Raw genomic sequence first — 14,599 nt, 5'->3', positions numbered from 1 at the left:
CACCGAGCCGCACCTGGTTTTGTTTACATTGTGGTATTCTTACATTCCTTTTAGATGTAGTACTATAGACATATTCTCACAAAGGTAGTTTCACTCTCTTTCTAAGAATGCTTGCCTGCACATGTTAGTTTAACCACATGTAATAGCCATTCTTCCATGTCCAAACTTTGATTATTGGCAATTGCATAAAATGGAATGTGATAATACTGTAATAGCCCTGAGCTGGATCAATAATTCCAGTTACCAGTAAGCTACATCACCAGTCCAGAACCATCACTTGCCCAACATTTGAAATATGAGATCACATACCACCAGTCCTGCCACCTGCGGGCAGAGGTCATTTTCCAGCCTAAAACTGGCATTTTTCCGAGGTGAACAGTTGTAACGGACCGTCTCCCAGTATGGCCTGACTGGACTTAATAGAGAAAAACAAAGCCACCTAAATCAGACTTCTTTTTTTCTTTTTAAAAAAATATATTTTATTGATTTTTTTTTATAGAGAGGAAGAGAGAGGGAGAGAGAGTTAGAAACATGGATGAGAGAGAATCATCGATCAGCTGCCTCTGGCACACTCCCCACTGGAGATGTGCCGGCAACCAAGATACATGCCCTTGACCAGTATGGAACCTGGGACCTTTCAGTCCACAGGCCGATGCTCTATCCACTGAGCCAAACCAGTTTCAGCCAAAGCAGACTGCTGACTCCATCCCATTGGTGACAGGTGCCTTCCAGTGATCTCGCTCATGGTCCTCCTCTCATGTGGAGTATTCCTTCTTTGCTCCCTCCATCTCATCATGGGACCCTCTTCTCAAGCAGTCAAAGCTCAGCTAAACCCCTCCCACCTCCACAGAGACCTGTCTCCTTCCACACGCAGAGGTGGAATAGATGAGTACGTCCTGAGGGAGTGATGAGAGCCAAGACTGGCGCTCTGACCAGCCCTCCAAGAAGCTGGCCTCCCCGATTTGGGTGTACGATTTGCAGTAAATATGCTGTTGAGTGGAAGAGAGAAGGGAGTCCTCCACCTGACTGGCTTGGCCTCCTATTTTAGTGACAACTTACCCTCTGGGGGTTAGTCAAGTCCTGCCATGGCCTCGCATCCCTTACACTTCCGCAGTGAGCACAATTCTGCTCCGTCTTGTTCTTATGGCCGTACAACTCCTTAGTGTCCTGAGTAATAACACACAGCATACCATGAAATGGTTTGATGCAAAACATGTCCTCAGTAATTACACGAGGTCCCCCTTTGTCCCTGTGGACATGCGAGGATGTAAAACTCATCTCTTGAAACTCATGTTTCTGCCCCAGAATTTCTAACTTCTTAGAGCCCCTAACCATCTAAAGCAAGTGAGACACCAGCACTTGACTTAAAATTTTAATTCTTCAGGGTTAATTCTCTCAACTTCCTGGCTAAAGTCATGATTCCACAAGGTGGGAAGTAAATACCAGAAAAAACCCCAATTTCTTTCTTGACTAAATTTTTCTTTAGTGAAGTGTTCCCAAGGTGAAATTCATATGTAAACAGTGACTGATATATTGAACTTTCCACACTTCTCTTAATGCATGCTACAAATTGTATTTTCCTTTTGAAGTGTCCAGTGAGATGATGGCGATTATTTCTGCGCTGTCAAGGAAAACGTATGCGTCAGAGCAGCGTCTAAGAAGCATATACAACGATTCTTCGCTTTGCCAACTTTGTGAACATCTCACCGAGTCTGTCATTTGCCATTTAATTTCGAGCATTTCTGATGGCATCCAATGCGGCAGAGAAAGGGAGAAGGCATGGGAAAGCCAAACTTCAGGCTATAACAAGATCATTTCCATTAATTCGCAAGTATTTGGAAACAGGTCGATTTCTATTGGAGATCTTGCTTTAAATATTTCCGAAATCATTACCAAAATCCTTTTCAACAGTAACATCATAGAGCCTGACATTGCACAGCAAATGTTTTCTTCCCAAAAAAAGTACATTTATTGCCCAGGAGTCACTGCCACTGACTTTGACCATCTCTTCCAGGATCTCTTAATAGGAGTGATTCACGTCGTGTCCAAAGTGATAGGAGTAACTCACCACCTTGAAGGCAATGGAAGGAGTAAACCAGTGTCCATGCTCAGGAGCAACAGCGTGTCCACGTGCAACAAAACAAACACCATGAAAAGGCAGATAAGCTGCAGGAATTTGGAATCATCTACTCACCAAAACGAACATCTCATTCAAAAAGATAAATTGAATTACCTGGCATACAAGTTAGACAGAATCGTCAGTAGCCTGAAAACTCATGAATCCAAAGAAGTCGTCAATAAGGTCTTCAATATTGTTTTAGATCTATTTTTACCAGATGAACGCAGAGGTGAGCCCATGGATTCTTATGAAAAAGCAAGGAAGTCTTTATCATCCTTGAGTAATAACGTAGAGCTCACCCCAAAATCCATTTTTCTTCTCAACATCGTGTGTGAGAAACTTATCAGGACGCTTTTGGAAAAATGCACCAACACTGTATTTCTTAATGATGGCCCTCCTTCTGATGGAACCTCTGCCGAAGAATGCCAGCTTTTTAAAATGCTTCAGGGTGTAGAAGACGAGGACTTGGGTGACTGTAAGGGGGCAACAGGCTGTGAACAGCTCCAAGGAGACTCTACGTCAGATCTTTTGGAAAATCTGGCAGAAATGGATCCGGATGTATTGTCATCAGACTCTATGCTCACCCTCATTTCCCACAGCATGGTGAAGTCCCTGATGGACAAACTGTGTCAAAATATTCAACTCCCTCACAGCACACCTGGTACAAGCAAGCATTTAAAGGGCAGAACACAAGAAAGACAGCTGGGTTTTACAAAAGCAAAAAGGCCAGGATTCGCAGGATTCGGACAAGGTAAAGGTTCTGCCGGCCACACCAGTTGTGACGGTCATGCTCTGACCAGACCCCTAAATCTCTCCAGCATGGTCCGCCCAAAAACACAATCACCGTTTGGCAGGAAGTGCTCAGCGGGTGGCTCTTCTGCGTCACCGCGTAGAAGGCAGGAAACAGCCATCCACAACAAGCTGCGTCTGGGGAGTGGGTGTACGAGTATTTATTCGGCCACATTTTTGGAGGAAATCATTTCAGAACTGTTCTTCAATCTCTCCACTTCCCTGTGTGGCGGCAATGAGAGCATCAGCGAGGCCCGGCTCTGTGAGATGAACACTCTGCTTGTCAACAACGTGGTGAGGGAGTTCGACCGCGCAAAGGTCGCTGTCCTGCGGAGCGTAGAGGAGAGGCTATACTTCCCGCCCGTCCAAAAGGCCCTGGTGCGTAGGGTTGTTGACTCGGTTTACCCTGATGTTCTCCAGAAATACCAGTTGAAAGTGACCTGCGGGGTTAACCCGGCACACGACTACACCTCGCTAGCAGGACAAATAACGAACGGCATCCTGTTAGAGGTCTTAGACTACCAGCTCCCGCCTTGCTTCCGGGAAAATCTCAGCCCTGGCTCCCCCTGCCCCCTCGAGGCGGACATCATCCTGCGGAAGCTGCGGGGGTCCCTGAGGGAGTTTGCCTGCAGATCCAGGTCCTCGGGAGGCTACAGCACCCGGGTGCCGCACTCCTTTCTGGAGGACACCACCAGGAGGCTCCTCGCTCAACTCACTGCCCCGCCCAGCAGGGCTTCCTCGGCGCTGGGAAGGAAGGAGTGCGTGAGTTCAGATTTCAGCGAGATGTCCAACTGTATCATCAACAAGGTCCTCTCAGCCATTTCCAAACACAAAATTTGGTTCACTATTTGTGACAACCCACAGCTATGCGCAGGGAAAAACACCCAGAAGATGGTGGACGCGGTGTATCGTAACCTTACGCAGATGTCTGACTCCCTTGTCGCCATCCAGAATGGCCTCGTGAGCCGAAGCCCAGGTATGGTGGACCGGATAGCCAGTTTTATCATCCAGGAGATCATTGAGAACCATCTCCAACCGTTTTTATGTGAGGAAGGCTTGTCCCATCCAACGACGCCGCTGGACGCAATCTCGAACATGGTGAAGCAGGTCCTCAGTGAGGTCACGGAGTCGCACAGGCCGACGAGGCCCTCGCCCGCGGGCGCCCACCCTGGCACGTTCATAGGGGAAATCGTGGCCAAACTCTTAGCGAAGATTTTCAGCTCCAAGCAGAACACGGACACCGAGCTGGAAAACTTGGCACAGAAAATAGTGAGCTCCATAAGCACCCAGTTTGACAAAGCCACAACTCACATGCTCTGTGGCGGCAGGGAGGGCGCCAGCCCCTCTGTGGGCACAGACATGGTGGATGAGCTCGTCTCCTCCATTTACAAAAACGTGTTACAGCAGCACGGGCTGGACCCCGAGGTGGACACCGAGTCCAAAGACGGGGAGACGTTTGTGGAAAATGTTACCAACCTAACCGTCGCAACCATCTCCGATTACCTCCTCCACCCACTGTTCTCTGGCGACTTGTCCTCCTCCCGTTCTATCTCCACAGCTGAGAACGTCGTCAGTAACGCCAGCAAACCCTCCACGCCGAGCCCGAGTTTATCTCCATATAACACCTTGCTGCCGTACACGTTTTTGGAAGACATGATCAGAGTACTATTATCTAGAATCTTTTCTTCCCCATCCGACTTTGTTCCAAGCACGGAAACTCTAAAAGACAGGCCAAGAGTGAATTTCAACGAAATCGCTTCCAACATAATCAGCGACATCAGGATGAAAATCTCTCAGCATGACATCCAGTGCTCAGAGGACGAGGAAGAAGCCACGCTCGTTTACTCAGAAGATGATGTCCAGCACCTGGTGGACTCCGTCTTCGAAAACATCTTACAGAACTCCGAATCTCAGGAGTCGGTTGAACAAAATATCAAAGGCAGCAATAACGTTCTCATCGACAGAATAGCAGGTTTCATCATCAAGCATATTTGTCAACAGCACCTGCAGCCGTTTGTGAAACGGAAGGCACTGCCTTCCCCCGCAGACACCCTCCCTGCCGCCGAGCGCAGGCCCTGGCCCCCTGCCGCCGAGCGCAGGCCCTGGCCCTCTGCTGCCGAGCGCAGGCCCTGGCCCCCTGCCGTCCAGTGCAGGCCTTGGACTCCTGCCCCCAAGCGCAAGCCCTGGCCCCCTGCCGCTGAGCGCAGGCCCTGGACTCCTGCTGCCGAGCTCAGGCCCTGGCCCCCTGCCGTCGAGGGCAGGCCCTGGACTCCTGCCCCCAAGCGCAAGCCCTGGCCCCCTGCTGCAGAGCGCAGGCCTTGGACTCCTGCTGCAGAGCGCAGGCCCTGGCCCTCTGCCCCCGATCGCAGGCCCTGGACTCCTGCTGCTGAGCGCAGGCCCTGGCCCTCTGCCCCCGAGCGCAGGCCCTGGACTCCTGCTGCCGAGCGCAGGCCCTGGACTCCTGCTGCTGAGCGCAGGCCCTGGCCCTCTGCTGCCGAGCGCAGGCCCTGGCACTCTACTGCTGAGCGCAGGCCCTGGCCCTCTGCTGCCGAGCGCAGGCCCTGGCCTCTTGCCGTCGAGCGCAGGCCCTGGCCTCCTGAAAACGTCTACTCGGCAGCGTTTCTGGAAGACGTGATCTTTGGGGTTTTAAGGAAGATATTCCACAGGGTGTTGGGCATCGTGCAAACAAAACCAGCAAAAGACTCGGAAGACGAGCTTCTGGACAAAGCCAGGAAGCTCATCTATCTGATAGCGGAAGAGCTCTCAAGAGCCCAGGTCCGCATCCTGGAGGACGCGGAGGAGCAGTGCTGCTTGCCTCCGGTGGAGAGCGACGTCCTCCAGAGCATCGTGGACGTGGTGTTCAGCAAAGTGCTGCAGGAGTACGAAATGGACATCCTGCCCGATTACGATTTTCTAAACGACACCAAGATCTTGGCAGCCAGGGTGACCAAAAGCGTCCTGGCCCACACGTTTGATTTCCAAATTCACCCGAAGCTGGTGGGAAAGCTCCGTTTCAAGTCGTACACCACACTGAACGTCGACGTTCTGATAAAGAAAGTCCATGGTTATATCACTAAGTCACGGTTCCAGAGACAGGCGTCGACCATCTACACCACCATGCTGTCGCACTCCCACCTGGAGAAGGTCGTCACGCAGCTGGTCTCGCAGGTGGGCCCGCTGGCCGCCAGCGCGGAAGGCAGGAGCACTTCCAAGTCCCAGTTAAGTGATTCCGTCCTAAAACTTATACACGAGATCATGTCGATCATTTCCAAACACGCAATCTGCATCGTCAAACACGGTGGTCAAAAACAGAGCATGATGTCCGAGAAAGACATCCAGTCCATGGTGGATTCCATCTACGCCGAGCTTTCACGCTCAAAGCTCTACCAGTCTCTCACGAAGGATAAGAAAGGGATAAGTAAGATGCCTGTTTCGAAAATAGCGAGTTTTATCATCAAGGAAATATTTAACCATCACCTCCAGTCATTTTTACCTGGAGATAAGACATGCCTCCCTGCTGTGGTTGACCTTGAGAATAAACAAATAGCAGCCGGTGCTCAGCAAGGGTCGCTGGCTCTCGTCGTGAACTCGGCAGCCTTCCTGGAGGAGGTCATCGCTGAGCTGCTGTGTAAACTCCTGTACGCGTTCTCCCACAACGTCCTAGCGGCCGAGGAGCCGGACATGGTGAAAGGCAAAATCACTGACATCGTGACGACCTTAGTAAAATCGATTGTCCTGGAGTTCACCACGTCGGAGATCGTGGTTTCGAATTATTTGGACAATGACATGTGCTCTTCCGCAAGATACAAAGAAATGGTTCGAAAAACAGCCAACCTGATTTATGAGAAGATACTGGGCGAATACAAATCTCTGATTCAGGTCTACAAGGTCATGCAGAGGGACACGACTTCCTTTGGCAGGAAAATTTACCATTTACTGTTGGAAGAAATCTACGATCAGCAGGTGCAGTCGTTGGTGTCGGGAGAACTGGTGTCCTCTTCCTGCGCGTCCCTCCAAACCGATAACATCATCCGAAACGTGCTGAACGTCATCGCCAAGGCCAGCCCCGCTGCCCCGTGCATGACGGTGCTGCCGTGTGCGCTGCTGGAGAACATCGTATCCAAGCTCATCGGGAGCATCTTCCCCCCCGCCCACCGGGCGCGCGAGCCCAGGGAGGAGGGCGCTTCCCCGGACGACGACGGGTTCCTGGCTGCAGCCTCAAAGCTGACGGATGACATCATCAAAGAGATCACGGAACACGAGGTCCGCCTCACCACGGCAGAGGAGAATGCCGAGAGCAGCCAGCTGGACGTGATCGAGAACTTGGTGGACTCGATATGTAACAATATCGTGAAAAAACCTGAATTTCAAGCTGAAGTGAAAAAGGACGCAGACAAAAAGGCAGGCTCGTTCCTCAGCAAAGCCGCAGGTTTCATTATGAAGGAAATCATGGACCACCATCTGAGGCCATTTTTGCAGGGCGACGGGGGCTCTGCACTCACCAAGCCTGGGAAGGAGAAGACTCAGACTTCTCTCTACTCAGCTACATTTTTGGAAGACGTGGTGGTTGACCTTGTTCGCAAGTTTTACTCCCTTCTAAGTATTACAGAAGAGCCTAAGGAAAAAGGGGCGCCAGAGACAGACCTGGTGGGGTTGGCTGTAAAATTCGCAAACTCTCTGATAGGAGAATTTAGGAAAAGCGAAGTGAAAGTTCTACCGAAGGCTGAAGAGGTCTTTGCTTTCCCACCGGTTGATAAGGAGACGGTGGATAAGATATCCAACTTTGTGTACGACCAGTTCATAGGGAAGTACGACTCGGATGACATTCAGAAGGATGAAGAAGGTCACGAGCTCATCGAAACGATTGCTGGACTAGCCCAAAAGGCAATCTCTGCCTTCAAAATCCAACCCCTGTTTTCAGGAGACTGGTCTTCCACCTTCTTCTCATTTCTAAACCCGGAGCCCATCACCCAAAGGGTTCAACACCTGCCACAGAAAGCCGCTGCCCCGAGTAGCACGGGCCCCAAAGGAAACCAACTGGCTTTCTCAGTGCAATCCTACAAACACACTTCCCCCTCGGGCCGGAAGCAGGTGCCGGGAACTTCGGAACCGGACAGAGGCACGGCAAACAGAAAGAGGAGTCTCCCGAGCGAGGAGATGCCCGTGAGAAAAGGCGAGTCCCCAGACCGGAAAGTGGCCTCTCTGACGAGAACAATGAAGTGTAACCTGGTGAGCCTGTTGTTGGGGTTGCCGGCAGGTGTGGCAACTAAAAAGAAAGAGAATGAAAAGAAAACGCAGGTTTCAATTAAAAGTTACACTAAGGATGCAGCAACGGTTACCTCTCCGACGACCAGTGTGAAGAGTAAAACGGTTGCCTCTCCAACCACCAGTGTGAAGAGTAAAGAGAGTGAGAAGTCAGATCTGAAGGGAGCACAGAAAAACAATGAGCCCGAGAAGAAAAGCAAGTCGGTGTCAACGGGTGAAGAGAAGCAGCGCGCTGAGGCGTACACTCAGACCCCGGGAGCTGCCGTGGCGACCGAGTGGAAGGAGAAAACGGTTGGACCGGGTTTGGACCAGAGAGGAATGGGTACATTGAGAAAGGATTATGAGCCTTATCTGTTTCCTGTGCAACTCAACGTGGCAGATGCATCGACCACCACGGAAGGCCTGGTGACTCCAAGGCTGACCTTCGTGGACAGAAAAGGCAGCCGCCCCCTGGTCGATATAAACAAACAAGTTGCGGACTATGAACACGTCCAGAGTATCACTGAGAATATTTACGACAATATCTTAGAAACCTATTTCGCTCCAGAATCAGAACAGTCACACACCCAATATCCCCCTGGCGATAAGGTTCAGGTCCCCCAAGAGGCCCGCAAGGATTTTGCCAAGTCTGTCTCCGTCAGGGACTCGTCCCTCTCGGGCGGCAAAGACCTCCCTGCCCCGGAGCAGGAGGAAGAAGAGTACAACAAGGGAGCGAGAGAGAAAGAGAAAAAACAAGGGGGAGGGAAAGAGAAAGTGGAAGTGAAGGAGACTAAGAAGGAGCCCAGGAAACCGGACAGCGCTCAGAACCCTCCGAAAAGCAAGCCTGGGATCTTCCCCGCGAAACTTCTGGAGGACGTGATCATCGAGATGGTGAACAAGCTGATCCTTGGTGCCTTGCCCGAAGCACGGACGGCTGGCAGAGGCCAGAGTGCCAGTGGCGGCCGGCACCAAGCCGACCTCCACGACACAGCCATGCAGCTCCTGGACTCGATGCTGAAGGAGCTGTCCAAGGCACAGATCAAGGTGTTCAGGCCAGAAAGGGAAAGCCCGCTGGCCCCGCCCGGAAGCAGAGGGCCGTCCGCTCCTAAAGGGCCTCCCGAGCAGAAAGAGCCAAGGGCAGCGGCGGCAGGCGCCTCCCCTCCCGCCAAGCGCGCCGCGGCGGCGGGGAAAACGTCACAAGTGCACAAAGTGATGAAAAAATTCCCTCTGGAGGTGCTGTCCTTCCTGGATAGGATCCCGGCCGTCGATAAGTCCTTGGTCAACAAAGTCGTTCACTCTTCCGTGTGCAGTATTTTGAAGGAATTCAAGTCTCCAGACTCCCTCCGCCAGAATATAAAGAGCAACGGGGGAAATATAGCGAAAAGACTGACCAGCGCCATGATCAGTGAGGCGTTTCAGCACCAGCTGAACTTGGAGCCCAGCGACCGGGTCCCGGCGGCGGCGTGCCTGCCTCTGGAACGTAAGGACGTCGTCCGAAAGGTCCAGAAGGCGGTCCGGACGGCCAGCAAGGAGTGCCAGACGTCCTCGCCGTACACCATCCTGCTGCCCCACGAGTTTCTTCACAACGTGATCTCTGCGCTTCTGCATAAGATTTTCTCCATCGCGCCCAAAACCACAGCAGACGCCGCCCCGGAGGGCGGGGGGCTCTCGGAACTGGATTTCCTCCAGGTGAAGCTGCTGGGCACCGTCATGGCAGAGATCTCCAAGGACGAAGACATGACCATTCGGTACGTGGAGTCCCTGCACCCCAACGACGAGGAGGTCACCCAGCTGGTGGCCCTTTCTATCTACGAGAACCTCCGGTCCCAGTTCGGGTCGCAGGAGACCATACGCAAGTGCGTGGCCAGCGGCTGCCGGATCCTCTCGGAGTCCATCGTGGAGCTGGTGCTCCGGGAAGTGTCCGGGAACCAGCTGCAGAGCTATTTTTCGGGAGAGCTGACGCCGTGCCAGTGCGCGGAGGTGGACAGCATCATCGACAACATCCTCAAGGACGTCCTCTGCAGCACGGACACGCCCCGGCCCCCGCCCACACCGGCCCGCAGGCTGCATTACAACGTCATGGAGGAGATCGCCGTCCAGTTCCTATGCAAGCTTTTATCGGTGTTCCCCAAGGTGGACAAGAAAAGAAACAAATCTCTGGAAACTGAAATGCAAAACATCATGTCCAAAATATTAACTTCCCTGCAAGAATTTATCTCGAAAAGCAAGATCAAGCTCATACCACCAGCCAAGGAACTGCCTACGGTGCCACTAGCAGACAACGAAACGATCGAAAAGGTCGTGAATTCTGTCTACAGCCGGGTGCTAAAGCACTCCGGCTCCCACACGTCCATCTTCAAAGACTTAATGGGGAAGAGCAACGTTCTCTCTGACATCATCGGCTTCTTGATGGTGAAGGAGATTTCCAATTCTAAATTTCAGCCTCAAGGAGAGGAAGAAGTATCAAGCTCAGAACTGGTTCTGGAAGCGGTCAAAATTATGGAAAAGGTGGTCAAAATTGTCGATGAGTTTAAGCCCCAGGACAAGTCTTCCTCCAAAAAAGGTTCCACGTTGGATGTCACGTGTTTAGAGGAAGCATTGGCCCTGTTCTTGGCCAAGTTAGTGAAGTTGCCGAGTGCCACCAGCAAAGACGCCAAGAACTTGTCAAAGCCCGAGTTAAATAAAATTGCATCTCAGCTGACCAAATCTGTGACCGCCGAGATTTCCAAAAGCAACATTAGCCTCGTGGCCGCTGACTCTGAAGGGCAGGTTTTACACCCGAAAAGTGTCGAAATGATCTCTCAGGTTATCGACTCCATCTACAGCAATGTGCTGATCCAGTCCGGGAGCTACAAGGACCTCTACTACGACATCAGAGGCACCAACAGGGTCTTCCCTAAAAAGGTGGCTGACCTAATCATCCACAGCGTGACCGAGGTCTCCTTGGGCACGGACCCAGATCGCTCCCAGAATCCCAACGCGGACCCCTTCGGAGACCTGGATGTGAACAGAATTGTTCAGAAGGCGCAAGAACATGCTTCCAACATGAGCCCTGACTCGAAGAATGAAAGTCCAGAACAAATTTCATCTGGGGAGGATACGCCGATCAAAATTGTTCCCCACATTGGGAATAAGCCCCTCAAAATAGACCCCGCCATTCTCTCGGAACACTTAGCGGTCATCTCGGTAAAAACGCTACCTCTGGAGAAGCTTCAGGTGGAGTGTCTAAGGAACACTGGACACAGCATCGCAGACGTGAGGAGAGCATCCATACAGGGGAAATGTTACAGCGCCGCAGACACAGCCAATGGGGAAAAGATGAAGAAAGAGAGGCGCACCTCGTTGACCAGGTCGGGGCATCTAGACGTGAAACCCTTAGAGGTGAGTGTAAACGCAACCACAGGGAAATAGGGTGAAGACTGAGACGAGGGGGCTCTGTGACCCTCCCCCTCCATAGGTATTTGGGATGCTTCTGTGGCTGCTGCTGTGGCCCCGCCCAGCGGGCGAATTGGGTCAGCCCTGCAGGCATCTGGCTTTCTGGGACTTGGACACAGTGGTTCCCTCTCACGGTCTCAGGCTAGTGTTCCTAAGACAATCCTTTTCAACTGTTTTGTTTTGTTGTTGTTTTTTTGTTTGTTTTTAAATAGAATGGGAATACAGGGACATACCCTTCACAGTACAAGCAGGCTGAATATGGTTATAATCTCCATTTGAAGATTCAGAAGAAGCACAATCTCACGTGGTTCCTGTAGTTCTTACCGTGGATGTCGAAAGGCATCTCAAAGGGACAGCTAGGCTATCAAGACACATGAAGGTCCAAAAACTGTCTAACATAGCTCAGGCTTACAGCTCCACCACTGTAGTAACCTTTTGGCTTTTAGCAACATGTCAACAAACAGTAGACGACAAACTCTCAGATTATACTTGTTTCTTACTATTCAACCTTCGTTACATTAGCCTTTTTCAATTTCTTCTATACTGCAATGAAGTACATGGTTATTCCCTCTCCTCCCCTTTTCCTGGACCCAGCAGCCCAGATGCTGCCACGTTTACGACCCCGAGTCCTCTTTCTGTAGATCTAGCTCTGCCCTGCCACTCACACTTGGAGCCCACACATTAAACCTGGGACTGTAAAATGCCAAAATAATGTCCTTGTTGCAAGGACACTGTGCCACTGAGGATTCGTCATCTGTATCAAAGCCCCTGTTCTAATGGTGCTCGTTCACAGGATGACTATGTGTGTCCAGGCATGTAATCTGTGGTCTGGACAATGAGGTGGAAAAAAAAACATATAGAACCATGCTCCTTGGAGCACACACTGGAGGTGAACTTCCCCAGCCCTGCCCTGCAGCCCCCGGGACTCAGTCTCGGGTTCTGTAAACATGTTACCGAAGGCTTTACGTTTTCATACCCAGATAACCGAGTTTATCCTGGGCTGCGACCCTAATATCATCTACTACATCCTAAACCTTTTGGACCAATCCTTTCTGGCTCAAACATTCCTGTTCCACATGAGTTCTCATCATTGCACTAGCGTGCAACTTGGTAGTCTTCCTTTACTTACAAGTACTCTCTCGGGAGCAAGAGGGTGTGAACAGACTGTGGAGTAACACTACTCAAAATCAGTTTTTAATTATCGGTAGAATTTTCTGTCACAAATAGTACCCTTGGTTACCAGCTCTCTTTGCTTAAGTCTTTATAGACAGAAGGAAGCAGGAAGAGACTACTTAACCCAAACAGTTACCCCGTCCTCTGTCCTCTAAGGGGAAGAAAAGCCATCCTAAACAAAACTAACAAGTAAAGACGCAGACATAGTGAGCTCTGCTAAGACATGTGACCTGCACCATTCTGAGTACGACCAATAGGGTCTCTCTCCGCACGGAGGAACCAAAGACAGAAGACAGAGACCCAACCCAGACTGTCAGCTCGACCTCCGGGCTTTCCTTTCTGCTTTGAGGTGACAAATTCCCACACATGAGGCACATACATTATTAAAACCACACACAGTTACAAATCCCAAAGCCACATAGAAGGACTTTGGATTTTCTCAGCCACCAGTTCCCTCCACTAACACAGAAAATCAAAATGGATTGTTTTCATTTCCTAAGAAGGCAGTTTCTATATGTTGTTATATATTCTTTTAGGACACTATTTTCCGAAAACGAACTTAACACGTTGCAAAGGCATGTTGAGGTCGACATTAGTAAGTCAGTTTAGAGGCTGCGTGGCATCATCAAAGGCTACAAAAGTGGGGAAACTCTCTTATTTATATTTAATCATCGATGTCTTTGAACTGTCTTTTGACATGGAGAATAGAAAGAGAGATTTGATGAGGTAGGTGAGAAGAGTGGAGATGTATGTTCTAAACATTCTTTTGAAAAATACATGTCCAGAGAACCAGGGGCAGAAGAATAGGGATCAAATAAAAAACGTTCACAATTTTGGTATCAATCTTTTAAAAATCAAAACTAGATGATAACCAGGTTTTTACTGGGGAATGAAAGGTTCCTCTGTGGTTCCTTATCTAGAATTTTTGAAAAATAGATTACCACGACTACTTCTGTTACAAAACTTTAGAAGTAAGTGGATAAAAAGTAAATTATGCTGTAGCAAAATATCAAGTTTAAGAAAAAAGGACCTGTTACAGACCTTCTATACTCTGAAGTCGTGGGAGATTAATATGATCTCCGAGTGCAAAAGATGATGGCAGACACCAAGCATTTCTCATAATTTCCATTTGATTCTTCTTAAAATATTGCTAACATACAAGTGAGTGGCAGGGAAGGGAATGGTATTTAAATTGAAACTATAAATCATGCTGACATGGCTCTAGGACCATAGAACGATAGGGAAAGGGGGCGGAGGCACTTGTTTTTAATATTCACTGTCACTTCCATTGCAGCCTGTTGGCCGAAATTCCTTTCAGAATATAAGGAAGCCTGATATCTCCAAGGTGGAGCTTTTGAAAGATGTTCAGGGCAAGCAAGATCTTCTCGTCCGATTAGTAGTTCATGATATCGAAGCTAAGTCAGAAAAGTACCTGGGTGAGGAGGCAGCGACTAATGACTCTGAGTTTGTGCTGAAAGAGGACATCAGAGAAGAAAAGGGTGAACAGCTGTTTGATGACAAAGCCATGGGGGCCGACACGGAGAGCCCAGAGCCGACCTGGAAGCCTTCCGGAGGGCCCAAGGGGAGGGCCATCGAGCTGGACCGGTCCACCAACTCCACCATCATAGCCGTCACCGAATCCTGCTGGGGGACTGAGCCACAGGGCGAGGTGAGTGAGTGAGCAGGACTGCCCCGAGACCAGACAGGTACGGAGGAGGTAGAGAGCTTCAGAAACCCTGCCCAAAACACACCTTCCTTAGGCAGCGAAGAACACGAAAGTGGTTCCCACCGTCTCTGAGCCTGGTGATGTTCACAGGGTAAGAGAAAAGATTAACAGAC

General features: G+C 50.4%; 1 protein-coding gene across 1 annotated transcript in view; it reads left to right on the top strand.

Annotated features, from left to right (window-relative positions):
• Positions 1-14,599, top strand: part of FSIP2 (fibrous sheath interacting protein 2) — a gene marked incomplete at both ends in the record, with an annotated part of 48,708 nt that overhangs the window by 28,986 nt on the left and 5,123 nt on the right. Inside the window, 5 exons of the mRNA XM_084891340.1 lie at positions 1,590-2,745; positions 3,013-4,980; positions 5,494-8,834; positions 8,922-11,533; positions 14,055-14,429. Coding sequence (XP_084747466.1) covers positions 1,590-2,745; positions 3,013-4,980; positions 5,494-8,834; positions 8,922-11,533; positions 14,055-14,429 — 9,452 coding nt within the window. The remainder of the gene's footprint in view (positions 1-1,589; positions 2,746-3,012; positions 4,981-5,493; positions 8,835-8,921; positions 11,534-14,054; positions 14,430-14,599) is intronic.

Source organism: Pipistrellus hanaki (assembly GCF_964339955.1).
Source record: "Pipistrellus hanaki genome assembly, chromosome: 8".
Classification (NCBI taxonomy): domain Eukaryota; kingdom Metazoa; phylum Chordata; class Mammalia; order Chiroptera; family Vespertilionidae; genus Pipistrellus; species Pipistrellus hanaki.
This window is presented reverse-complemented; position numbering and strand designations above follow the sequence as displayed.